This window comes from Mobula hypostoma, chromosome 12 (assembly GCF_963921235.1).
Source record: "Mobula hypostoma chromosome 12, sMobHyp1.1, whole genome shotgun sequence".
Classification (NCBI taxonomy): domain Eukaryota; kingdom Metazoa; phylum Chordata; class Chondrichthyes; order Myliobatiformes; family Myliobatidae; genus Mobula; species Mobula hypostoma.
This window is the reverse complement of record NC_086108.1, coordinates 43,823,019-43,849,081: the sequence shown is the minus strand read 5'-3', so window position 1 is coordinate 43,849,081 and position 26,063 is coordinate 43,823,019. Positions and strand designations below refer to the sequence as shown.

The window sequence follows — 26,063 nt, the reverse complement described above, 5'->3', positions numbered from 1 at the left end:
TGTATCTTAAAAGCCCAGTGATGGACTGCTGAGCTGCCATGAATAGCAAAAGAAAACTGGAAATGCTGGAAATCTGAGATGAAAACAGTTATCATCAACCTGAAACATTAAATCTATTCTCTTCTCCACAGATGCTGTCTGACATGTGTATATAAGGGCAGTTTTACTTGCTATCGTTATTGTGTCAGATTATCCCTTGATTGTGGGTATTCTACCCCCAGCCTAGAGGAAATTTTGAAATGCCATGCTAAGTATTTTATCTGGGGGAAAGTTGTGTGACCTCATTCCAAAAACAGGGCTTGCTTTGCCATTACTGTCAAAAGTGAAATACACTTTTATATACATTTAATTTTTTTAATGCAAACTGCAGGTTAGCTTATGTGATTGCTTTTAGAATCAGAATCAAGTTTATTATTGCTGACAGATGTCAGTGATACCACCCCATAAGCCTTCGCATCTTCCACCATCTCCAAAGGTATCCTACCACTAAACATATCTTTACCTTCCCTCCTCCTCTGCTTTCTGCAGGGATCATTCCCTCTGCAGTTCCCTTGTCCATTCATTCCTCCCCACAAATCTTCCTCCCAGCAGTTATCGCTGCAAGTGTTACACCTGCACATTCATCTCCTCCCTCACCTCTATTCAGGGCACCAAACAGTCCTTCCAGGTGAGGCAACACTTAGCCCTGCAGATCTGCTGGGGATATCTATTGTGTCCAGTGTTTCTGATGCGGCCTCCTCTACATTAGTGAAACTCTTTGTAAAATGGGGGAGTGCTTCGGCAAGCACCTCCACTCCACCTGCCACAAGCAGAATATCCCGATGGCCAAGTATCTTAATTCCGATTCCCATTTACATTCTGATATGTCAGTCCAAGGCTTCTTGTGCCAAGCTGATGCCACCCTCAGGGTGGAGGAGCAACCCTTTATATTCTGTCTGGTAGCCTCCAAAATGATGACATAAATATTTATTCCTCCTTACCTTAAAAAAAAATCCCCCCCCCCTTTATTCTCCACTCCCTCACTCTGACCTTTCACCTGTTCTCACTTCCCCCTGAGCTCCCCCTCCTTCCCTTTCTCCTATGGTCCACTCTCCTCTCCTAAGAGATTCCTTTTTCTCCAGCCCTTGACCTTTCCCACCCGCCTGGCTTCACCTATCACTTTCCAGCTAGCCTCCTTCCCTCCTCTCACCTTTTTATTCTGGTGTCTTCCTCCTCCCTTCCCAGTCCTGAAGAAGGGTCTCAGCCCAAAACATCAGCTGTCTATTCATTTCCATAGATGCTGCCTGACATGCTGAGTTCCTCCAGCATTTCATGTGTGTTGCTTTGGATTTCCATCATCTGCAGACTTTTTCGTGTTTATGTTGCGTATGTCATAAAATTTATTGTTTCTCAGCAGCAGTACAGTGCAATACATAAAAAAATTATTGTTACAATAAGAAATATTTTCTTTAATATTTAATTAGCACCACCTCTGATCTGGATTGACATTTACGTGCCGGGCGGCACCTAATTAATTAGCTTGTTTATTTCAGCTTTTTTTCTTAAAGATGTGCTGGGTGCGTCCTGGCTACCGTTGCATTCTCCGTGGCAATGTATCGGTCTGCGGCCCAGGGGTTGGGGTGGTGGGACACTGGGGTGTCATCTCATTGTCGTCTGTTTCCATCAGGGCAGGCAGGTCATCTTCTTCTATGTCTGCCTGCCTCGATGTCGAAGGTCGAGGTTTGTCGTCTGCTGTGGCTGATGTGGAAGGCTTGAAATACGACAGTATGCTTGACTGCTTAGCCTCGTGCATTTTTCTATCATACAGTTCTTTGTAAGCACTCAAACCATCTTGCAAATATGCCCTGAACCGACGTACCCTTTCAAAATTAAAGTTGTACTTTTCTGCAATTATTGCAGCGAAAATCTCACGCAGTTGCTTCACGTTCAGTTCCTGGAGACTTCACTTTCGGTCTGTTCGCTACTGCATTCGGTTTCGATTGTTATTCTTTCCTCTTCCAATTGCATCAGCTCTTCGTCCATCAGTTCTTGGTCATGGGATACCAAAACCTCTTCAACATCATCTTCGTCAGCTTCCACAAGCCAAACTCACTTCGTCCTTACTTCATTCACCACGATCGAAACACTTAATTATGTCTAATTTTACGCTAAGTGTAACACCCTTAAAAGCTCTTTTAGGCTTTTCCGATACCTTAGAATTCATCTTGCAAATGGCTGCTCACAGGCACGTGTTTAAACAATGCCGGCTCGAATGCCATTCCAGGGGAGGAGCTTGGCTGCTCGGGGCACGCGCTGCCTTTTATCATGCGCTGCTTTTTTTGCATGCTGCCTTTTTTCATAACAGTGAAAACACGTTCTGTTGGCGAAAACAGGTAACTAATGTAGGTCTTTCATAATAGCGAGGTTTCGTAAGGCGAACGTTCGAAAAGCGGGGGACACCTGTATTGCTGAGACTCTTTGATTGACTGCTCTGAGTTAGTTACTCATCAACTGGCTTATTTGACTTAAATCAGAGGTTTCATAGTGCCTGTTGCTTCTCCCATTCTTTCTTATTAGCAAACAACTTCAAATATGTGCTGACCTCAGCCATATTTTTAATAATGTTTCCACTATTTGAGTTCCTGCACATTGCTTGAACAACCATAGGACACATTTAGTTATTAGAGTGGTTTAAGTCACTGATAACATATCACCACTACTGATCTTTAGCTTTTTGGAACAAGAGACCTCATACTCCTGAAAAAGGTTGGATAGGTCAGTCCCTTGTGGCACAGTTGTGCTGGCTCACTTGTGTTCATTAGATCTTCACAACTGTACTGTAATTCTAAAACTCAGAATTAAATGATGTTCTCTCAGTGTGCAGAAGTTCTAGATTTTAAAACAATCTTGAACAAGTAATTAAAGTTTATCAATTTCATCTGGCAATCTGATTATTTTTAATGTTTCATTTCAATCAAAATTAGATATTAAAAGATGCAGATGCTTGCTGCACCCTAATGGTTCAAAGCAAATCAAGCTATCAGAAGAGGATGTAAACATTAAATTACTGAAGAGTAAATTTACTGTTGACATTAGGAAGATAGTTTTACAGTTGGTAAACATCCGCAGTATTTTATCATGCGTGGTTTTGGAAACAACCTGAATCACCAGTGGAAATGTATTAAATGTAATTATTATTGCAAGAAAATTATTGTGAGTATTTGAAGTTTAGGTGATTTTTAATATTCGGATTTGAAATTGTTTCAGCTGTACTATGAGCTTAATTGAACAAAATGGCATATCCGAATACCTTGAATATTCTGTCCTGCAAAGTATTTCTTCTTTCTTTAAAAAATCCTAATAAATACATAGAATAGTGTGATTTCTGGTATCTGCCTTTCCTCATGTAATCTATAATGTTTTAAAACCCAAAATTAGTTTGTCTTAATTGTTGCTTCATGATTATACAGAACCCTTCTGAATTTTTTTCCAGCGAATTGACATACTGCAATGTAGGATTTCGCTTTTCACGTATGTTCTTTAGCTTATTAAAACTGCCTCAATACATAATGTAATTCTGCAGTTAAACAGATTTGAGAGAGTTTTTTAAGATTTCTTTTATATTGACATCCAAAGCTTCACTTCCAGTTTCACTTCTGTAGTATTTTAATAGATAAATAAAGCAGTGACATCTCAACTGAAGCTGCAAGTTTGAGTGATCAAGTGTGTTCTGATCAATGTTGAGGATTATGTTGCTGATTTTTGAGGCAACTTGTATTGGTGCTGGGAATTCGCACTGTAAAAAAAGTTCATGAAAGTTATTGAGAATGATCCTCTATATACAAAGGTAAATTTGTATAACTGAATTGTAATATCTAGATTTGAGATAGCTTCCTGCACAGTTAACCTGTATCTAACTGTGAACACTTAGTGTTGGAGTCATTTTAATTAGTTCTGCAGGCTAATGATGCGATCCCAATAAATTCCTGGGACAAAGAATACTTAAGAATGGGTTTGGAATTATATTACTGGAATGATGAAGGAAATTGCAGAAGGTGGATTTTAAATAAATGAGCAACCAGACCGAAATGTTAATGTGAATTCTTTGCAATTTGTTTCCCCTACTTTTTACTATACCCTACTCATATTTCCTGAAGATATGTACTGTGTAAAGTTACAATTGTTATATGTGGTAGCACCCTTCCATAGATTCCTATTAATACAGCATCATCATTTGACTTAGTTTCATTCTCACCAGATGTCTAAGAGTTTTGGATAGTGATCAAGAGTGGGAATCTAACAGTATTTCTCTTTTATCAAACCCCAGACATCCCACCCTGCAATAACTCATTTCAGGGAGGTATTACCACCATTTCAGGGAGGTAGCACCCCCACCCCCCACCGCAACACCATATCCACCCACCCCCCCAGCCCGTCGACCTCCAAGGGTGTATGTAATACTTTGTTTAGTGATTTTGTCTAATCTGTAAACCAAGTTGGGTATATGCAGCAAATGTGACATTAAAATATGTGCTTATATTATATTATATTATCATGTTTATTCTATTACAACTTTAAGCAAGTCTGCAGGGAGTTTGGCCTCATCACGTAGGACATCAATAGTGTAGCTCCTTAGCAGCTAGCCAGCTAGTTTAAATAATGTTAGCTATGCTATAATGACACCTGTTAAACTCATTTCAACATGTCTTTTACATTTTAACCCACCATGGGTAATAGAAAAGTCACTGTTGCAAACAGTGCAGCGAGCAACACTGTCATTATTTTTGAGGTCGATTGTAAAGCCCGCCCACAGAGAAAACTGATAGGTCTACTTAGCAGGGGTCCCCAACATTTTTTGCACTGCAGACCGGTTTAATATTGACAATATCCTTGCGGATCGGCCGACCACGGGGGTGGGGGGGGTGTTAATCACGACCGGAATATAGGTGGTAAGTCAGTAGCATCATAACATTTTAAGTAACGTTTGGATATTAAACACACAGCACATATTTTCCCCGTATGAACATATAAAATCATTGCAACACACCAATATCGCTGAATCTGTGCGAGCCCTGGGCTTGTCTTCCGGCAACAAGACGGTCCTATCGAGGGATGATGGGAGACAGCGATACTCGAAGGGGGCTCCTTATGTCCAGTCTATTCCGCAATTCAGTTTTCGTTACATTCATTGCAGAAAACTCCACTTCGCAGCGATATGATGTTGGAAATGGAAGCAACGTTTTCAGTGCTTTCGTGGCTATCTCAGGATATTTAGCCTTGACTTTGATCCAGAATGCCAACAGAGATGTTATGTCAAACAAACTTTTCAGCCCGCCATCATCTACAAGCTTGAGGAGTTGATCTCCTTCCCGCACTGACACGGATGACGCGCAGGTAATGACCTCGTGTGCGTCCGAGCTCAACAGTGCGTGACAGGGAATGAGGAAAGGTGCGAATGACTCATATCGTTTCATATCGCGAAATCATATTGTTTCCTCACGGCCCAATGGTTGGGGACCACTCTTAGCACGAAGGGAGACCAATCAGGATGCTTGCTCTCCCTCTCCCTCTCAAAAAAATCTATTTCCAGGATATTGTATATAATTTCCGGGCATCAGTGAGCCACTATCGATATGCGGGAGACTCCCGGATCTTCCGAGAGAGGTGGGATGTCTGAAACCCAGTGCTGCCAGATTACCATCAGGACACCTACCATGAAGGTACAGCACTCTGTTTTGAAGTAAAGTTGGCAATTTGTATCTATCAGTTGATGAAAACTTGAAGTAGCAGAGTTAATAGGGAACCTTCATTTCTGTCTTGAATATTGTGAAACTAATGTTAGGCCAATAAATTATAGAGTTTTTGTTAGGGTTTGTTTTAAATTAACCTTACTGTTTCATCTTAAAGTCAGGAAATGCACTTAACACAAAAGTCATGGAAGTTGGTGAAGCCTATGTCATAGGTTGAGTTTGTAATTGACAATTTGTAAAAGTGCTACTTCTGGTATTTTTTTAAATTCCTGTTTTTCCTTTATAGGATGGAATTCCTGATCTAAGTTTTTCGAAGCTTCCTGTGTTGTGATTCCATATGAGCTGTACATTTAACTATACAATACTGGATTTCCCATGGCAATAATCACAAACAATTGGAGGATGCAATGTGTTTTATCATACAAGAATCTAAGATATCTGCAACCCTACAACCTTCCCTCCCCCCGCCCCCCCACACACACACACACACACACTCCATTTCTGATATGCCTAATTTTCTTCACCATTGGTAATATTGCCTTTAGCTGTTTGACTCTAAATTAAATGATTTTCTCCCTTAATCTGTCCTGTTCTCTACGATGCTGCCTAAAGTTTAGTGCTTTGTTCAAAAAGTTACTTCCACAACTTGAAAATTGCTCCATAAAGGCTTTGAGAAATTTTGTTTCAATAAATGTTTTATATTACTATTACCTATAATTATAACATTGTCCATATAAACAATTTATTCTGCTGCTGAAGTGCACTTTGCAATCTTGTTTCACTATAAAGTTCAAAAATGTGTCATTTGCAGTCAATTATAAAGATTGAACATAATTTAAACTGAAATTGAGCTGTTGTATTTAATCAAAGTACGTTAAAAGTTATGACAGTAAAGAAGTAATCATTAATCCTTAAAGAAATAATACATAGTTTTCAATAAGTATATCCCTTTAAAGCACAAAAGCAAAATTACAGGGTAGCCAGGACAAAGAAGAGGATTTAAAGATAGTAGTGGGCCAAATCAGAAGGTTTCTAGAGTTCTCAAAAGGCCAGTGAACCTGTGGATTGGGAACATTTTGAAATTCAACAAAATTGCTCAAGAAATTGAATAAGAAAAGTAAGGTGGAATGTAAGAATAACCCTGTGAGAAGTGCAAACATCAGACTACAAAAGCTTTTGTTAGAAAAAATGTTGGGGTTAAAGTAGGTCCCCTACAAAGAGAGAAAAGAAACTACACTGCGGAATAAGGAAGTGATAGAGAAATAAAGCAAATAGTTGGTGTGTCTCACAGAAGAGCTGCGGGAAGTATTAGAATCAGAAGATCCCAACTAAATAAAAGACTGAAAGAAATGATAGTTATTTTTAGAAGTATGGTTTTGGTGAAATTAATGCTATTAAAAGACTTATGTACCTGATAATCAAATGTCTAGGTTTTTGAAGTGATTGCCTCTGGAGATAATGAATGTATTGGTCGTCATCTTCCAAAATTCCACACATTCTAGAACTGTTCTCATAGATTGGAAGGTAGTAACTGAGAAAATGGTAAATTATGGACCAGTCAGCCTGGCATCAACAGTAGTAAACATTTCTGGAATCTATCATTAAGGAAGTGGTAGTAGCACATTTAGAAAATAATGAAAGATTTGCCAGAGTGAATGTCTATTTATGAAAGGGAAATCATGTCAGACTAATTTGTTGGAATTTTTGAGATTGCAACCAACTGAACAGATAAGGGTAAAGCTATAACTTTGAATATTTTGATTTTTAGAAATCCTACACAAAGGTGTCACTGAAGAGATTATTAAATAAGTTGAAGTGCAATTGAGTGCAATGTATTATAACACATCCTTTCTTACAGATGGAGCCCAAAATGACTCACAGTACTCTATATGTGATCTGACCAATGCCTTATAAAGCCTCAGCATTACATCATTGCTTTTATACTCTTGTCTTCTCATATTGAAAGCTAACATTGCATTTGCCTTCCTTACAACCGACACAATCTGCAAGGTAGCCTTTAGGAAACCCTATGCTAGGACTCCCAAGTTCCTTTGCACCTCTGATTTCTGAGCTCTTTAGAATTTGTCTACACTTTTTGTTTGTGCATAACCATACAATTGGTTACACTGTATTCCATTTGGCACTTCTTTGACTATTCTCCTAATCCATACAAGTCCTTCCGCAGACTCCCTACTTCCTCAACATTACCTGCCCCTCCATCTATCTTTGCATCATCCACAAACTTGGCCAGAAAGCTGATTTTTCCAATCTGCTGCATATTGAAAACCCCCAAGACTATCGTAACAATCTCCCTTTAACATGCCTTTTCTGTTTCGCGTTGTAATTTGTATCCACATCTGGCTACTGTTCGGAGGCCTGTATATAACTTCCATCAAGATCTTTTTATCCTTGCAGTTTCTTAACTCAACCTACAAGGGTTCTACATCTTCTGATCCTAAGTCACTTCTTTCTAAGGATTTGAATTCATTTTTACCAACTGTGCCACCCCACCCCTTCTGCTCACCTGCATGTCCTAGCAATATGATGTGTATCCTTGGATGTCAAGTTTGCAGCTGTGATCTTCCTTCAACTATGACTCTATGATGCCAATGTCATACCTGCCAATTTCTAACAATGCTACAAGATTATCTCTCTTATTTTGTACTCTGCATGCATTCAGATATAACATCTTCATTCCTGCATACATCACCCTTCTCAATTTTGTCTCCATTTTGCTTGAAATTAAACTCTTAGTTCTTGTCCCTTTCTAATTTTTTGTCTTACTCTTTATTCTGGAAACGTCTGCAGTCACTATTTTTTTATTTTATTCATACTTTTCCAAGCGATTGAATCTACTGCCCATATTTATGGCAGAGTAGGAACAAGGGTCCAAAAGGCCTACTTCTGCTTCTGTTTCATATGCTTTTGTTGGCTTAGAAACTGTGTTGTTGAGTTGTAAAAGCTGTGTTTTCTTTAATTCAGTTTGTGTCCTGTTCATTAAAAGCATTTTTTTGTTGAGGTATTTTGTAGACTGAAAAAGTACGTCATTAATTTTTTTAAATTATTTTTAAAATCTGCTTTAGACAGAGATTTGCATATGTGATCACTGGAGCATGGATATGCAACTTGAAACTTCCACAAAACTATATATTTTTGAATGCAAAAATTGTACGATATCCTCTGTACAGCTGAGTGCTCCAGTGGTGTAATAGTGATAAAGCTATGCCCTGTGACTGAAGAGCAACCAGATGTTGTGTGATATTATGTTCAGATATTTGCTTCTGAAGAGGTATTGGTTCTAACTGAAATGTTAGTTTGTAGCTTTTGGCATCTTTGACTTTTTCACTCAAATAACAATTCTTTATTCATTAATGTGCTTTGGAGAGGATATTACGGATATTACAGTCATGCACAATTTGGGCTTCTAACATTCAACTGTTTAGAAAAAAAATCATTGGATAATAATTAAAACAAAAGACATAGTTGATTTGCCAATGGTTCAACTCTTTTCTCTGCCTCCTGCCATTCACCCCAAGTCCTGTTCTATCTGCAATTCAGCTTGTCCTCCAACATAAAGAATCAAATGTGGAACCTTTTGGAAGTTTTATATGGCACTAAGCACATATGCAATGGTTTAAGAGCATACCTGCTTTAATAAGGCTAATAAAGCCTCCACAGCTGAATTACCATTGAACTCAGCTCAGGGTATGGATTGCATCATCATTGGAAGAGCTGTGGGGCAAACACTATGTAAAATTAAATTCAGAAATGTCATGATAGTAATTGTTGGTGAGTAGTTTTATCACTTTTTAGTGATGCCTTTTTAGATTTCAAATATGCAAAGGTCCTGCTCTGATTTTACAGATGTGAATCCTAAAATTGGTCCACTTTGAATTACGGAGATTTACCCAAGGGAACGTCATATATTTGGTTTGTCTCATTTACTTTATTTTCAGTGCAGCAGTATTGTGGTTTGCATTAAGACAGACACTGTGTTATTACTTGTAATATCCTGAAAATATTTTATGCAAATCTGGCTTGTATCTTGATGTTGATGCTATATTGTGAATCTTTGCTGCATGTTACATACTCAGTAACAACATAAGAATCATACTTAAAAGTGGTGTAGAATCTTGAGTCTTTAAGGTATGGTGTTACCAATAAAAAAATAAGATGCTAATGTAGATATGGTATGACCTTTACAAGATCTGGAGTGCTGGACTAGGAAGCAGACTCTTTGCCCTGTTTCCACTGTACACCCTTCTTTGCAAACACTTTCATTTGACAGAACAAATAGTTACATTGAAAATCGTATTCCCTCTTCTGAATCTGCTATTATAAACAGAGTGGAATAGGAAAAAAGGAATATTAGTTCTAATTCAAAAATTCATTCAATGGCCTCTTGTGCAGTGTGATTCTAAGTCATTGAAAATTTATCCTTCTCCAGACCTTTACATTTTCCATCTATCACCTCCCTGCTTCTTATTTGCTCCCCCACCTACCTGGCCTCACCTGTCACCTTTTAGCTTGTACTCCTTCCCCTCTTACCACCTTCTTATTCTGGCTTCTTCCCCCTTCCTTTCCAGTCCTGACGAAAGCAAGAATCTTGGTCCAAAAATTCATTTCCATAGATGCTGAGTTCCTCCAGCACTTGGTGTGTGTTGCTTTTAGAAGAAATGTAAGCTGTTTTTCACTCCTCTCCTTTGTGACTACACAATTCTCCTTAGTCCATTGATTCCTCTAGGACAGGGGTTACCAATCTTTTTTATGCCGTGGACCAATACCATTACGCAAGGGGTCCATGGACCCCAGATTGGGAACCCTTGCCTAGAATAGGGTAACAAGCTCAGCAACGATCACAGGACTCTGGCAGACCTGTGTGCCACTCTGCGATCATAGTGCCCAAAACAGGTCTGTACAATTTGTCGAAGCATTTAAGAGACTGCAGATGTTGGAATCTGGAGTAACTAATGGTCAGGCAGCATCTTTAAAAGGAAATGGAAAAATAAGTGATTTGGATTGAAATTCATCAAATATAAAACTTTTGTGTGTCAATATTAAAATCAGAGATGGATCCACGTAAATAGTGGTGACATATTGATTGATTTATTTGTTTGTTTTTCCCTAGTTGTACAATTTTGGCGAAACTGTATCCTTTGTATTCTGGACAGAGACATGGAAACCTGAAAGCTTCTACGACAAAATAAAGAGGAACCGACAGAACGGAGTTCACACATTATGCTTACTTGGTGGGACTTTTCTTTTATTTTCTCCCTTGGTTTACTGGATCCAGTAAACCGAGGTACTTAGTCTTTGAAGAATACTTTCACCATAAGACATTAAGTGATATATACTGTATGGCAGATGGCCTAAAATGAAAGTGGAAGGTGAATAAATATTTCATTGAAATCATAGAGAAATATAGCATGGATACAAGCCCTTTGGCTCAACAAGCCTATGCCAACCATGATGCCCATCCATTTAGTCCCAATTTCCTGCATTTGGCCTGTATTCCTCCTGGCCCCTCCCTCCATGTACCCATCTAAGTGCTTTTAAATGATACTATTGTATCAGCCTCAACCACTTCCTCTGACAGCTGATTCCATATACTCACGACCCTCTGAGTGGAAAAAGTTGTCCCTCAGATCCTTATTAAATCTCTCCCTTCTCACCTTAAACCTCTGCCCAAATTGGATTCCCTAACCTGGGAAAAGACTGTTATCGTCCACCTTTTCTATGCCTCTCATAATTTTAATCATTTCCAAGAGGTCTCCCTTTATTTTCCGTCATTCCAAGGGATAAAGACCTAACCTGGCCAACCTTGCCGTATAACTCAGGTCCTCTACCTGAGAAAACATCCTCTTAAATCTTTTCTGTACCCTTTCCAGTTAATCCATGTCTTTTCTTTAACAGGACAACCAATATTGTCTGCAGTATTCCAAGTGCGGACTCCCCAGCAATTTATACAGCTGCAACTTAATATCTCAACCAGCTGACCTAGAATGCCACTTTCAATGAGTGGTACACTTGTACTCCTACAAAATGCTGGAGGAACTCAGCAGACAAGGCTGCATCAATGGGAAAAAGTACAGTGGACGTTTCGGGCTGAGACCCTTTGGCAGAACTGGAGAAAAAAAGATGAGGAGTTAGATTTAAAAGGTGGGGGGAGGTGAGAGAGAAACAGAAGGTGATACTTGAAACCAGAAGGGGGGAGAGAATGAAGTTAAGAGCTGGGAAGTTGATTGGTGAAAGAGATAAAGGGCTGCAGAATGGGGAGTCCGATAGGAGAGGACAGAGGCCATGGAACAAAGAAAAGGGGGGGAAGGAGCACCAGAGGGAGGCAATGGACAGCAAGGAGACAAGTTGAGATAGGGAAAAGAGGGGATGGGAGTGGTGGGGGGGTGCATTAACAGAAGTTCAAGAAATCAATGTTCATGCCATCAGGTTGGAGGCTACCCAGATGGAATATAAGGTATTGTTCCTCCAACATGAGTGTGGCCTTATCGCAGCAGTGGAGGAGGCCATGGATGGACATATCAGAATGGGAATGGGAAGTGGAATTAAAGTGGGTGGCCACTGGCAGATCCTACTTCATCTGGCGGACGGAGCATAGGTACTTGGTGAAGCAGTCTCCCAATCTACATCGGGTCTCGCTGATATACAGGAGGCCATAGTGGGAGCACTGGACACAGTACATGGCCCCAACAGACTCACAGGTGAAGTGTCGCCTCACCTGGAAGGACTGTTTGGGGCCCTGAATGGTAGTGAGGGAGGAGGTATAGGGGCAGGTGTAGCACTTGTTCCACTTGCAAGGATAAGGGGAGAATTAATGATCAAGGGAGTTGCATAGGGAGCAATCCTTGCAGAAAGCAGAAAGTTGGGGTGAGGGAAAGATGTGCTTGGTGGTGGGATCTCGTTGGACGTGGCAGAAGTTCCAGAGAATTAATGTGCTAGATGCGGAGGCTGGTGGGGTGGTAGTTGAGGACAAGAGAAGCCCTATCCTTGGTAGGGTAGTGGGAGGGTGGGTTAAGAGCAGATGTGCGTGAAATGGAAGAAATGTGGTTTTGGGCAGTATTGATAGTGGAGGAAGACATCTCCTTCATTCTGGAATGAAAAACCTCATCCTAAGAGCAGATGTGGCAGAGACAGAGGAATTGAGAGAAGGAGATGGTGTTTTTACAAGTAACGGTGTGGGAAGAGGTTTAATCCAGGAATCTACGAGAGTCCATGGGTTTATAATAGACATCAGTAGATAAGCTGCCTCCAGAGATAGAGACAGTGAGATCAAGAAAGGGAAAGGAGGAGTCAGAAATGGACCAGGTAAATTTGAGGGCAGGGTAGTGGAAGTTGGAGGCAAAGTTGATGAAGTCGACAAACTCCACATGGGTGCAGGCAGCACCAATGCAGTCGTCGATGTAGCGTAGGAAAAGTGGGGATGGACACAGTGTAGTCTTGGAACAAAGACTGTTCCATGTAGCTGACAAAAAGGCAGGCATAACTGGGACCCATGCGAGTGCCCGTAGCTACACCTTTTGTTTGAAGGAAGTGGGAGGAGCCAAAGGAGAAATCATTAAGAGTGAAAACAAATTCCGCTAGACAGAAGAGAGTAGCGGTGGAGGAGAACTCGTTGGATCAGGTGTCCTAAAAGAAATGGAGAGCTTTGAGGCCTTGAGTCCATTTTCAATCCACCTAACTAGCTGTCCCTAGATTCCATGCGACTTAACCTTACAGAACAGCCCATCATGTGGAACCTTGTCAAACACCTTGCTAAAGTCCATATCGTCAACATCCACTGCCCTACCCTCTTCTACACTTTTGGTTTCTTCTTCAAACAACACTAAAGGATTTCTCAAATACAACTTTCCACACAAAGCCATGCTGACTGCTAATCAGTCTATCCAAATGTTGGTAGATCCTGTCGCTCAGAATTCCCTCTAGTAACTTCCTTATCACTCATGTCAAGCTTGTCGTTCCATAGCTTGTCTGAAACAATTGGCCACCTTCCTGTCTTCAGGAACTGTAGCTAACAAGCAAATATCTCTGTAAGAACTCTGCAATTTCTTTTCTGACCTCCCACAAAGACTGAGAATGCACTTGGTAGGGCCCAGGGGATTTAAAGCTACAAATATCTCCTCCCTGGTAATATAAATGTCCTCCAAAACATCTCCACTTGTTTCCCTTATTTCTTGAGTAAACATGATTTTTTTTCTTCAGTAAACACTTGAGGGAAATACTCATTAAAAATCCCACCCTTCTCTTACAGTTTGGACATAGGTGGTCCTGCTGCTTTCTAAGGGACTTTACTCTCACCCTAGCCACCCTTTCACTCTTAATATAGGTATAGAACCTAGGTGTTTTCCTTAACCTTTACAACTAAATCCATCTTTTACCTCTCTTATCCTCCTAATTTCAAAACTGTATTTTTAATCTTTTTCTTTTCATCATATAGTCATCAATTAAATACATTCTTAATCTTTTTATAGACATCAAAGCTCAGTGTTTTGATAGAGCACACATCAGAGGTTGTTTTATTACCAGATTGCAAATGCAAGATAACCATAAATTGCATCAAGATTTATCTCATCACATTACTTTAACAAACCAGTACAATATTAAAACATTATCCAAGGCCTTTCTTTTCTCAGTTTTCAAGCACAGTAATAACAGTGCCCTTATAAAATCTCCTTTCTTTCAGTAATTATGGATTGTTAAGAAAACAAAACTAAAGTCAATCATTGAAAATACAATTATATTAATGTTGTAATATGAGTAGTTTTCTCAGAACACTGTAGATGTCAGCCTGACTTTCACCATCTACTTGGAGATTTGCTAACATATATATTCTCACGATATGGGCTTCAGTACGTACACTGGAGAAATAAATATTGGATTTATCTTGAGTTAAATTGCAATGTATGTCCAACTTCAACTCTGATTATACACAATGTCTATTGCTCTCAGTGATTTATTAATACGACAAAGGCTGTCAGGCCAAATGCCATCATAGCTTTAGTACTGAGAATCTGAACTCCAGAAGAAGCTGTGCTTCCATCCATGATATTCCAGTAGTTACAACACTTGCATGTACCCAGCAATGTAGAAAACTTGCCTGGATATGATTTGTCCACAAAAAAGCGGGACAACCCATCAGTCTGCTCTCAATCATCAGCAAAGTGTAGGAAACTCTTGTTGACAGTTACTCACCAATAACCTCTGCCAAGGTGCCTAGTTTTAATTTTGCCAAGACCCTTAATCTTCTTCTTTTCTTCATATTATCATATAACTTCTAGTAAAATGGCAGTGCACTTGCCACTCAGGGTCCAATCAAAGGTGTATTTGTTCATCTTGTATGCCTTTTTTTAATGATCAGAAGTCACTGCTGGATACTAAGAACATAAGGTACTGCAGGACTGTCCCATCAGCGAGTTGCTCAATAGCAATGGAGCTTGACTGATTGAGTACCACTGTTGTGTTATTGCCTGGACTTGTTGTGTACCATCAGACAGTGCACATTGCAGTTAATCATCTTGGACGTTTTTATCATGATCTCAAGACACTAGCGTTCGCTCAGTGGAAGAACAAGCTGGACCAGGACAACTTACCATCAATTCTACAATCATGCCACTCTGGGACTTAGGCTATATATTTTTTCTTCTTTGTGACTATGTTTTTCTGAAATCTTAACTATACCTGTTATGCCCTGTGGGTAATGTATTTTATACCTTGGCCCCAGAAGAACACTATTCCATTTGGCTATATTATGGATGAATGATAATTGAATTTGAACTTAAGCTACAGACTATGCCACAGCCAAGACCCTAAGAGCTAAGTTCCAGTAGTGAGACTGGAGTGACTGCCTATAACACCAGTTGACTAACTTTGGCGTTAAGGAGTCCTGGCAAAACAAGTCAGTGAACATCAAGAGAAAAAAAACTCCCATGATTAAAGTTACATCTTACTCAAAGTAAGATAACTGTGGTTGTTGGCAGTTAAAATTACTGACCCCACACTTGGACTAGTCACTGCAGAAAGTCAACATGGCAGTGTCATTGGCTTAACCACCTTCAACAGCTTTGTCAAATATCTTCCTACCATCATATGGTCAGAGGTGAGGACGTATCTAAATGTTCACAATTCCTCTCACAATTGAAACAATCCATGCCTGCATAGAGCAAGGCCCAAACAATGTTCAGATGTTAGCTGATAGGTAGCAAGTTGTGTTTGCAGCACAAAAGTGACAGGCAGTGACTACTCCCCAAGGAGACAGAATCTAACCATCTACCTTTGACATTCAATGGCATTGCCACCACTGTGTCTCCTCCATCAATATACAAGTCACCATTGTTCCAAAACTGAACTGAGCCAGCCATTTATTTTCTGTGTTGCGAAGACCATATCAGAGACTGGTTATCCACAATAGTGACTCATCTTCTAATACTTCAAAGATCTACAAGGCATAGGTCAGCAATACTCTTATCTTGTCTGGAGTAGTACAGTTGCAACAATTCCCTAGAAGCTCAACATCATAAGGGACAAAACAGCTGTTTTATTCCCACATGTAAGCCACCCTCACTGTTTATTTCCTCCACCACCGGCATTATTAACAAAATAAATGTACTGCAATTATTCATCCAAGCTACTTCAGCATCTCCCAAAATCTACAACTCGTGGAAATGTGCCTGAAGGAAAAGTGCAGCAGATGTAAGAGGAGTTCACCACCTGCACATAACTTTTAAGTCACGTACCATCCCCATTTTAAATGCAGAGACTTGTTGGACAAATCGCAGCATTGCACAACTTTTACATTCTTTATTTATGTTCTCACATCCGAATAATTCTCATTTCCTTATTTCGTAGCTTTTGTGTTCAATCGTTTAGGTTCTCTCCCTCTCCCTCCATCTCCCCTCACCCTCCTCCTCCATCTCCCCTTCCCCTTCCCTTTCTTCCTCTTCACCTCACCTCTCCCCTATCCTCCTCTACCCCTACTATTTCTCTTATTGTCCTCCCTCCCCCTTTCCCCCATGTGCCATTATTTTGTGGTTTTGAGTTTCCTTTTATTAATTCTGTTATTAATCTGCTAGAATTCAGCACAGTAGGACTAAAATGTTTTGAACTGTAGTTGATTGCCACGCATGCAATAAAGTATGGCACAGGTTAAAATGGGGATTTAGTCTCCTTAAGAATTTGATTGAGGGTCTCTTAACAACAACAGCAACAGCTTGCACTTTTATGCTGTCCCCAGGGATTGGCACTTTTCCATCCAATAGAAATTTCAACTCAGGCAAAAAGATGACATTTTGAAGGAGGAAAGGGAATTAGGAAGAGAAAACCTCTATAGAGTAAAACATTATGAGAGTGTAGGCAAAGGTAAGCACAGCTTCAAATGCTCAATCAGTAAACATAGGAAAGCACCAGAAACTGGAATTGAAGGAAAATTTCCGAAAGAGTTGGAGCAAAGGGTAGTGGTGATGGGGGACATTGAAACCTTAGGACATTAACAACAGGAATAGCTAATGTATTATTGGGAGAACTGCTGAAGCAGGAGCCAGTGTAAATCAGCAGAACCATACATTGGTAAGTGGCAAACGCAGCGGTCCAGGCAGCATCTCTAGGAAGAGGTACAGTTGATGTTTTGGGCTGAGACCCTTCATCAGGACTAACTGAAAGGAGAGCTAGTAAGAGATTTGAAAGTGGGAGGGGGAGGGGGGATCCAAAATTATACGAGAAGACAGGAGGGGGAGGAATGGAGCCAAGAGCTGGACAGTTGATTGGCAAAAGGGATATGAGAGGATCATGGGACTGGAGGCCTAGGGAGAAAGAAAAGGGGAGGGGGGAAGGAGTATAGTGAGAGGGACAGAGGGAGAAAAAGGAGAGAGAAAAAGAATATATGTGTGTGTGTATATACACACACACACACACATAAATAAATAAATAACGGATGGGGTATGAGGGAGAGGTGGGGCATTAGCTGAAGTTTGAGAAGTCAATGTTCATGCCATCAGGTTGGAGGCTACCCAGACGGAATATAACGTGTTGTTCCTCCAGCTTGAGTGTGGCTTCATCTTTACAGTAGAGGAGGCCGTGGATAGACATAGCAGAATGGGAATGGGACGTGGAATTAAAATGTGTGGCCACTGGAAGATCCTGCTTTCCCTGGCAGACAGAGCGTAGGTGTTCAGCGAAATGGTCTCCCAGTCTGCATCGGGTCTCGCCAATATATAGGAGGCCGCATCGGGAGCACCAGACGCAGTATATCACCCCAGTCGACTCACAGGTGAAGTGTCGCCTCACCTGGAAGGACTGTCTGGGTCCTTGAATGGTAGTGAGGGAGGAAGTGTAAGGGCATGTGTAGCACTTGTTCTGCTTACAAGGATAAGTGCCGGGAGGGAGATGGGTGGGGAGGGATGGGGGGACAAATGGACAAGGGAGTCACGTAGGGAGCGATCCCTGCAGAAAGCAGAGAGCGGGAGGAGGGAAAGATGTGCTTAGCGGTGAAATCCCGTTGGAGGTGGTGGAGGTTATGGAGAATTATATGTTGGATCCGGAGGCTGGTGGGATGATAGGTGAGGACAAGGGGAACAAATTGGCAAGCAAGTTTTGGAGTATTTTGATAAATCCCATCAGTAATGTCATGAACAAGCCCTGTCTGATAACAATATAAGTAAGATTTCATCAGCAGAGGTGTCATTAAACCACTCGTAGGATATTTGAAGTTCCTCTGCTAAGGTACAGAGTCTATTCTGTGGCTTTGCTGGTCAAGAGTTTCTTCCAAATTTTTAATGAAGACGTAGTAATTCATAAGCCATTGAGGGACAATGTGTGATAAGTTTAAACAAGGACTCTTGTGAAAACTAGCACAATTGCCCTCAGGTTGGTGATCAGTGGAGTAATAATCTGGAGACCTGGAATGATCCAGAAGCATAATTAAAATCCTACTATTCCGGCTAGGAAATGTGAGTTCAGTGAATTATTAAATCTGCGACTTAAATAGGATGAGAAATATAATTCCATTGCATTGTTGTCAAAGTCTACACTGCACTCCTGATCAGTTGTATATGTAGTGTAAATCTAGACGCAATAGTAATATGGTTAGCTCTGATCTGGCTTTGAAATCAAATCAGGCTGCTAGAAAACAATGTAAATTAATAAAAATGTTCCTCCTTAACTAGTGATATGGACCTCTGCTAAAATCAGGTGAATTGGCCAAAGAGTAAATTAACTCTCAGAATAATACCTTTCATCCAAGATGCCAGAATTGTCTATTACCATCCCTGAGTATGATAGGCCCAGAAAGTTAAACAGTGGTATGCAGTCATAAGCATATGTCTGATGTCAGATCAAATACAGATAAGGAAAGAAATTGTGGATTACCACACCATACCCTTCTTTAAGTGATACTAATTGCACTGTTACAGATCCTACCTTCTGTTAACTACTACTTATAGCAAAATGCCATTTAGCTGCCTCATCTGTACTGTATAGCTTTATAATTATATAAATTCAAAGGGTCCAAAGACCACAAAGCAAATAAGACAGGATCCTTCACTAGTTTTTTTTCATTACTATTTACCCAAAATCAATTGAATGAATCGAGAAATTGAATAAGTGTAAGTTTACATCCAAATAAAGTGAGTTCCTCGTCTTTAAAAAAAATTGTGCTTAAAAGCTGGCCAAAATTGTTTGAAGAATTAGCATCCATTTCTCTTCCATAGCTGATGAGTTACTTGCTATTCCGTGTTGAGCATCACTTGGAAGAATCACTCTAGTGTCCATTAATTGTTGTCCCATGCTGTGGGCTTCTGAGGAGGTTGTTAGCATTAAGCTTCTTTTGATGTGCACATTTTAAAAAGGTTTAAATTGCAAGAGACTGGCTGCACTACTTCAACTGGTGGTATTGTATGAAAATTTAAGATTATTTTCAATTATTTAACAACAGATTGCTCAGTTTGGCCTAAGTATTGATTATAAGTTGCCTCCTATGTGTTAATCAATTTCAGCCTTACAGCTAAAACCACATCAGCCTACCAGTCTTAGACCATAAGACCATAAGATAATGGAGCAGCAATAGGCCATTCGGCCCATCAATTAAATGGTCCTTTAGAATATTTTGAAGCTAATGTTACTGATTTTAAATTTTATTGTAAAATACTGCCCAATTGAGTTAATTCATGGAAGATTTTATTTTGGATGAAATGCAAATAACTAGTATGTATTTCTAAGAACTACTGCAATGCACTTGGATTGCTGATTGTACTGAAAGAAGAGACAGTTAACCATTTTGTGAATTTAATACAAACATGAATGAAATAATGCATATCATTCACTGCCAATGTATGTTAATAATCAAATACACTAACACATAGATTTTAGGGGTCTTTTGTATTAACCAGTTTGCTGATCAAGTACTGTAAGTAAAGTTCATTTTAATCTGTAAACATATTGCTGTATCTAAAACTAACACAGATTTTAATATCTGATTAAGCTTTCTGGAACTTAATTTAGGTGAAGGAAGGTCTAGGGGTTTTTCTACATTCTAAAGGTGGAAGTTTTTTCATGTATTGCTTAGCAACTCCATTTCAGCAATGTGAAGGAAATTTGAGGTATGACAATTGGGTCCCGAGTGCATTTTCTTAACTGCTGAAATTTATGGAGCATTTTAATATTCTTGATCCCTCTGTAAATCAATATTCCTAAATGGCACCACTTCAGAGCATTGATGTACTGAGGCATCTCAGGGTGCAAGTTCATAGTTCCTGGAAGGTGGTAAAAGCAAATAGATGAGATTGTAAAGAAAGCGTATGGCGTATTAGCTATAATGAAAGATTGGACCAGGTTTGGATAGTTTTCTTCAGAGTCTAGGATGCTAAGAGACAACTTGAACAAAGAACATTAGGTTAATGGAAACATAAACAAGGTAGATAGAGTCTTCCCATGATGAAAATGTCAGTACTAGAGGGCACAGGTTTAAGACCGGGGTGGGGGGGGGGGATTTTAAAGGAGGTTTACTTGGCAATTTTTTTATACATAAATTGATATTGCCTGGAATGTGCTGCTAGAGTAAGTTTTGATAGCAGATATGATAGCAATGATTACGAAACACTTAGACAAGCCCATGAGCAGGCAGAGAATTGAGAGACATGAACCATGTGCAGACAGATGTTCAATTTAAATTGGCTTCATAAGTGGCACAGGTATCATTACTGAATGGATTTGTTCTTGTGCTGTAGTATTCCCTGTTTTATGTTCTTTTCAAATCTTTTTATTGTTATACAAAAGAAATAACATGAGTACATTGAAGTAACAACACTTACAATGTCTCAAAAAAGACATTATCTTAAAGATTGAAAAAAAATTGTGATAACAAAAAAAACCTACTAAGCAGAAAAAGTGAGAAAAAAAAGAACCCATTAGGTGTACAACCCCAGAGCCATGCATCATACAAAAAGCTTCTGAAAATAAACATCAAACCACCAGCAAGAAAAGAAAATATACCAAAAAATTTACAGTTAGATCGTGGAAAAAATCTATCAATTAGCTCAAATGATAATAACGAGCAAATGAGCCCCATCTTTTCTCAAAATCAAATAAAGGTTCAAAGGTTCGACTTCTAATTTTCTCCAAACTAAGACATGGCATCACTTGAGAGAACCATTGTGACAAAGTGGGAGCTGATGTATCCTTCCACTTCAACAAGATGGCCCTCCTAGCTATCAATGTAACAAATGCAATAACATGTTGGTCAGACACAGAAATACCATGGATATTTTGAGGAATTATTCCAAAAAGTACAATTAATTTATTAGGTTGTAGATTAATTTTAAGTGCTTTAGAAATTGTTGAAAAAACCGACTTCCAGAACTGTTCCAATACAGAACAAGACCAAAACGTATGTGTCACTGTAGCTATCTCAGTTTTACATCTATCACAATGACTATCAACATTAGAAAAGATTTTAGGAAGTCTAATGATGTACAATTTTAAATTGAATCAATGAATGGCTAGCACAAACTGAAGAGGAATTAACTTCAAAATCCGCATCCAATCCTCTGTCATGAAAGTCAAATTGAGTTCCTTTCCCAATCCTGTTTAATCTTAGATAAAGGACGCTTATCCCATTGTAATAATAAATTATAAATTCTTCCAATAGAACCCTTGATCGAAGGATTCGTACTCATAATAGTAACAGGTCAGCCTCCAATATCTAAGGAAAATTACTTAAATATTTTTGTAAAACATGTCTAACTTGAAGGTATTGCAGAAAGTGTGAGTATGAAGGAGAATATTTATCTCTGTTTTATGTTCTATTTTCCCATGAGCAGAGTGAAACTTAAATATAGATATGGTTATGGATAAGTTTTGTAAACAAGCCTTTTCCCTCTTTTTTTACAGACATCAAAGTAAAGGAACAGTCGCTGGAAAATCTATTAAGGCAAGTTGTTCAATTATTTAGGGAGCAGAATATTTCTCACAGTATACAAACTAGAAATACTATTTACCAAACCCTCGCGCAGCATATGTTGTAGAGAAAGGAATAGGGGAGATTAATTTAGGAGAACGGGATGATTCTACTGAAATTTGAAAGGGGCCATTTTTAAATAGATTTCCCTGCTACAAACTGCCTGGTTGTGAAGGTGGCAGATATCTAGTCAGAAGAAGATAAAAGGACAATGAGGTGAGAGGCTGGAAATCCAATCACAAAGTGGTCTACAGATAAGCTTAGAGTTGAGATTCCTTACAGGTAGTTCCTGTTCCTGAGACAGTGCTGCATAGGTAATTATCTGTTCTATTTAGTATTCTTATTTTACCAAAATGTTGTCAATTTTACCAAAGTACATTTAACCTATCTGACCAGCACTTTGCTTAAAATGGAGGTAAATATAAGAAGTGAAATCTCATTTAAAGCTTTTTGCCTTTGGGAAGCAGGTTAATGCCCTGCTGCCACCATGCTAATCTATTTTATGGATGCTAGTCTTTCCCTGCTCCATCTAAGATTGGTTAAACTGTTGCCTGAAACATAAAATATGTTAGAAACTAATACAAGACTTGTCCAAACTTGATAATGCCACAGGTACAAGGAAAATCAATACTGAGTTACTGAGGTCATAAGATAGACAAATAATACCCAGTAGCTCCGAACCCACTCATTAGCCAACTGTATGCTTTCAAATTATCATAATCAAATTCCAGTCAAACTGGAACACATCCAGTGGGAAATATTTAAAATTTATACTTTAATTGTGCTTATTTTGGACAGCAATCTTGTTATGATTTGAATCTAGTTCTCCAAGACAAAGAATGCTGCTTCAATCATGTAAATGGCAGCAAAAATATAGTAGTTTAACTAGGTAGAAGCAGCTTAATTTTAAAATATTTAATATTATAAGCACTTGTATGATATTATTAAAATGTTTCACTGCTACTGGTAATTTAAAATTAAAACTAGCCAATAAATATTTAGTTTCTTCATTTAACAGTATGCTGGCTGATGGTGTAGTGGCATCAGCGCTGGACTTCAGAGTGAAGGCTCCCGAGTTCAAATCCAGCCGGCTCCCTTGCACGCTTTCCATCTTTGGTGGCAACTTGGCCTCATAAAAATAAGAAAGCCTGCTAAGAAAATGCTGTCATGACGGCGTTCCAATGACTCCACTCGGAGTTAAGGGCTTTCTTCTTCTTCATTTAACAGTATTTTATTTTTCACCATTTCCCTTCCATAATAGTAATTAATTATGATCTATGATTCTTTGCATAATGGTAGTAATCCTCTGCACCTTACCTAAGGGAAGTTTTTTATATGCAATGTTACTGAGGTAATCACATTCAATCTTAAATCACATCCTTCATTTTCTGTAGCCATTCACCTCCAAAATGAAATTGACTAATTTAACACATATTGGGAATTGAATCCAGGACTTCTCTGGCCTCTGGCTCAATGCAAGTCATGCATTTCCTCAGCTAGCTAACTTGGAGATATAATATGATTTATTTTTTAGCATGAAATGGTTGGAAGTCATGGATATTTAGAATTAGTGCTTCAGCAGTTTAGCTGATGTTTGTGATTTGATTACCTAGAGACTTCATCCAACAGATTCCTCTGTTTGGCAGTCTTCCTTACTGTTAAATTTTACTGGTACATTTTTGTCGTTGCCGGATTTACTCATCTACCTGTGGCAAGAGTGTTGTCAACTGCCAAGGCCTCAATACCTGGAATTTTGCAACTAAATCTCTCTACCACTCTTCTCTCAAGATTTTGTTCACCTGAACAAGTTTCAACTCCTGTTTGATAACTCTCTTATTAACTGCCTTGGAGCGTTGCCTTGTATTCAGTTTAAAAATCAACTGAAATATTCATTGATTTCAGTGTGAAAGGGGTAAATTCTATTGCCCTGCTCTATTTTTTCAATATTTTGTTGTTGGATAGGAAAGAAATTTAAAAATCTATTTAGAAACACAGATGAAAATGTATTTTTTAGGGGAAGGAAGATCTTTGAGCCTCCCAGGTTCATGTCTGTGAATGAGGCTGCTGAACAACTACTGGAGATAATTGAAAATCGAAGAGGTAAAGGAGAGGAGCTAGGTAAGTAACTGTTTTTGTCTTTAAAACCGATTATTCCAGGTTCTATCTTCTTCAAAACAATTAATGTGCGGTATATCTATTTGAACATCCTTAAGGGACCTTTGTGGTGGCTATATTTAGTGTTGTAATCTTATTCTTTTATTGCATTATATCCAATTAGCAAATGATATTAATCAATTTTATTTGTTAGTTATAGCAACTCAAGTTAATGCCTCTTTGAGCTAGGATTTACATTAGGTAAGATACAAGTTATGTTAACAATTTGGGAAACTGTTAACATAAGACTTTTTAAGACATAACTGGAGACTTTTAATTTGAATATCCTTATTTCTCTTTAAGAAAATGTTAGCTGTTCTAAACTTATTTGAATGCCTTCCGTAAATTGGACAAAGGCTCAGACACAAACTGTTAAACTGTAAATATCCTTTGATAATCATTTACAATCTGCAGGAAACACGCTCAATCTTCCTGTTTTATCACCCTTCCCTATCATGCTGTTCCTCAGTTCAATGAAACTTAGTTTCCATTGTTGTACATACAGGCACATAATAATACACTGCATTCATAATTCAACCCCTTTAGATCTATTTTGTACCAGTAGAGTGATTATCACCAGGAGAAGGTATCCAACTGTATTTTGTAAACTCAAATATGGTAAAGCCTGATGTAATGACTGACATAGTTGTTGTACACATTGATAGAATGGCATTAAGGCCCTTTCATGATCCTGATCTCAAACAGAAGTGATTGAATTTGCATTTTAGCATTTAGTTGATTCCTACAAAACAGACAGGAACGTGGGAAATATCCCTATTATATTTTTACTGAGTAAAGATTAAAGTTCATGCCATATGTATAAGCTATGTCCTCAGGAATTCCTCATTGTGTAATGCATAATGCAGTATTTAATCCTCAAAACTGCCTATTTTAAATGAAATACTCAAATTTCCTGTTCTTCACACCTAACAAGAATATTTCCTTTATAAAAGGACAATCATATTTCCAGTTTGTCCTGCCATAAAGGTCATGAGTTAAAATTTCACTCCTGAGACATAATGGTCCAGGATTTCCTGCCTGTTGTGAATTGCCCGCACTTGCTGCTAAGCTATCCTTTTATGGATCCCCCTCCACAAATGTCAGTACTGCTAGATGCAGCCCATGTATCCTGCCTGCAGTGTGGTCTTACACGGATGTACTCTGTCTTTCAAAGAGGATTTTTGTGGCATTCAGAAATGTTCAAAATATTCAAAAATTATCAATTACAATGAAAAATGTTTAAGTAATTTTTGTTAACTAATAAAACTAGCAAACTTCTGAACACCAGGGCAATTAACTATACTAATTCAGAGAAATGTAAATTACCTTACCCTCAGTCATTCGTCTCTATTCATGAACACCACCTCATTTTTTTATTATTTCTGTTTTTGCACTATTTTAATTTAACTATGTAATATACATATATGTACTTCAATTGATTTATTTATTTTTCTATATTTGTCATGTATTGCATTGTACTGCTGCTGTTAAGCTAATGAATTTCATGACATATGGTGATGACATTAAACCTGATTCTCATTTAGAGTTTTGTCGCAGATTGTTGGCCAGATTTGACAGCATCTGTACCACAACTTCATCTGGAGTAGAGATAAGAAATCAACAATGAAGAGTAGTTAGCAAGATTAAGATTCCACAGTTAAGCAGGAATCTGAACTTGTTGGAACACAGGCTGGAAGATACTGGCTGTTCTGCAGAACTTTGTC

General features: G+C 38.8%; 1 protein-coding gene across 1 annotated transcript in view; it reads left to right on the top strand.

The window, feature by feature from the left end:
• dph5 (diphthamide biosynthesis 5) overlaps positions 1-26,063 on the top strand; it is a 97,395-nt gene that overhangs the window by 61,914 nt on the left and 9,418 nt on the right. The window contains exons 4-6 of the mRNA XM_063063933.1: positions 10,858-10,978; positions 22,119-22,158; positions 24,200-24,303. Coding sequence (XP_062920003.1) covers positions 10,858-10,978; positions 22,119-22,158; positions 24,200-24,303 — 265 coding nt within the window. The remainder of the gene's footprint in view (positions 1-10,857; positions 10,979-22,118; positions 22,159-24,199; positions 24,304-26,063) is intronic.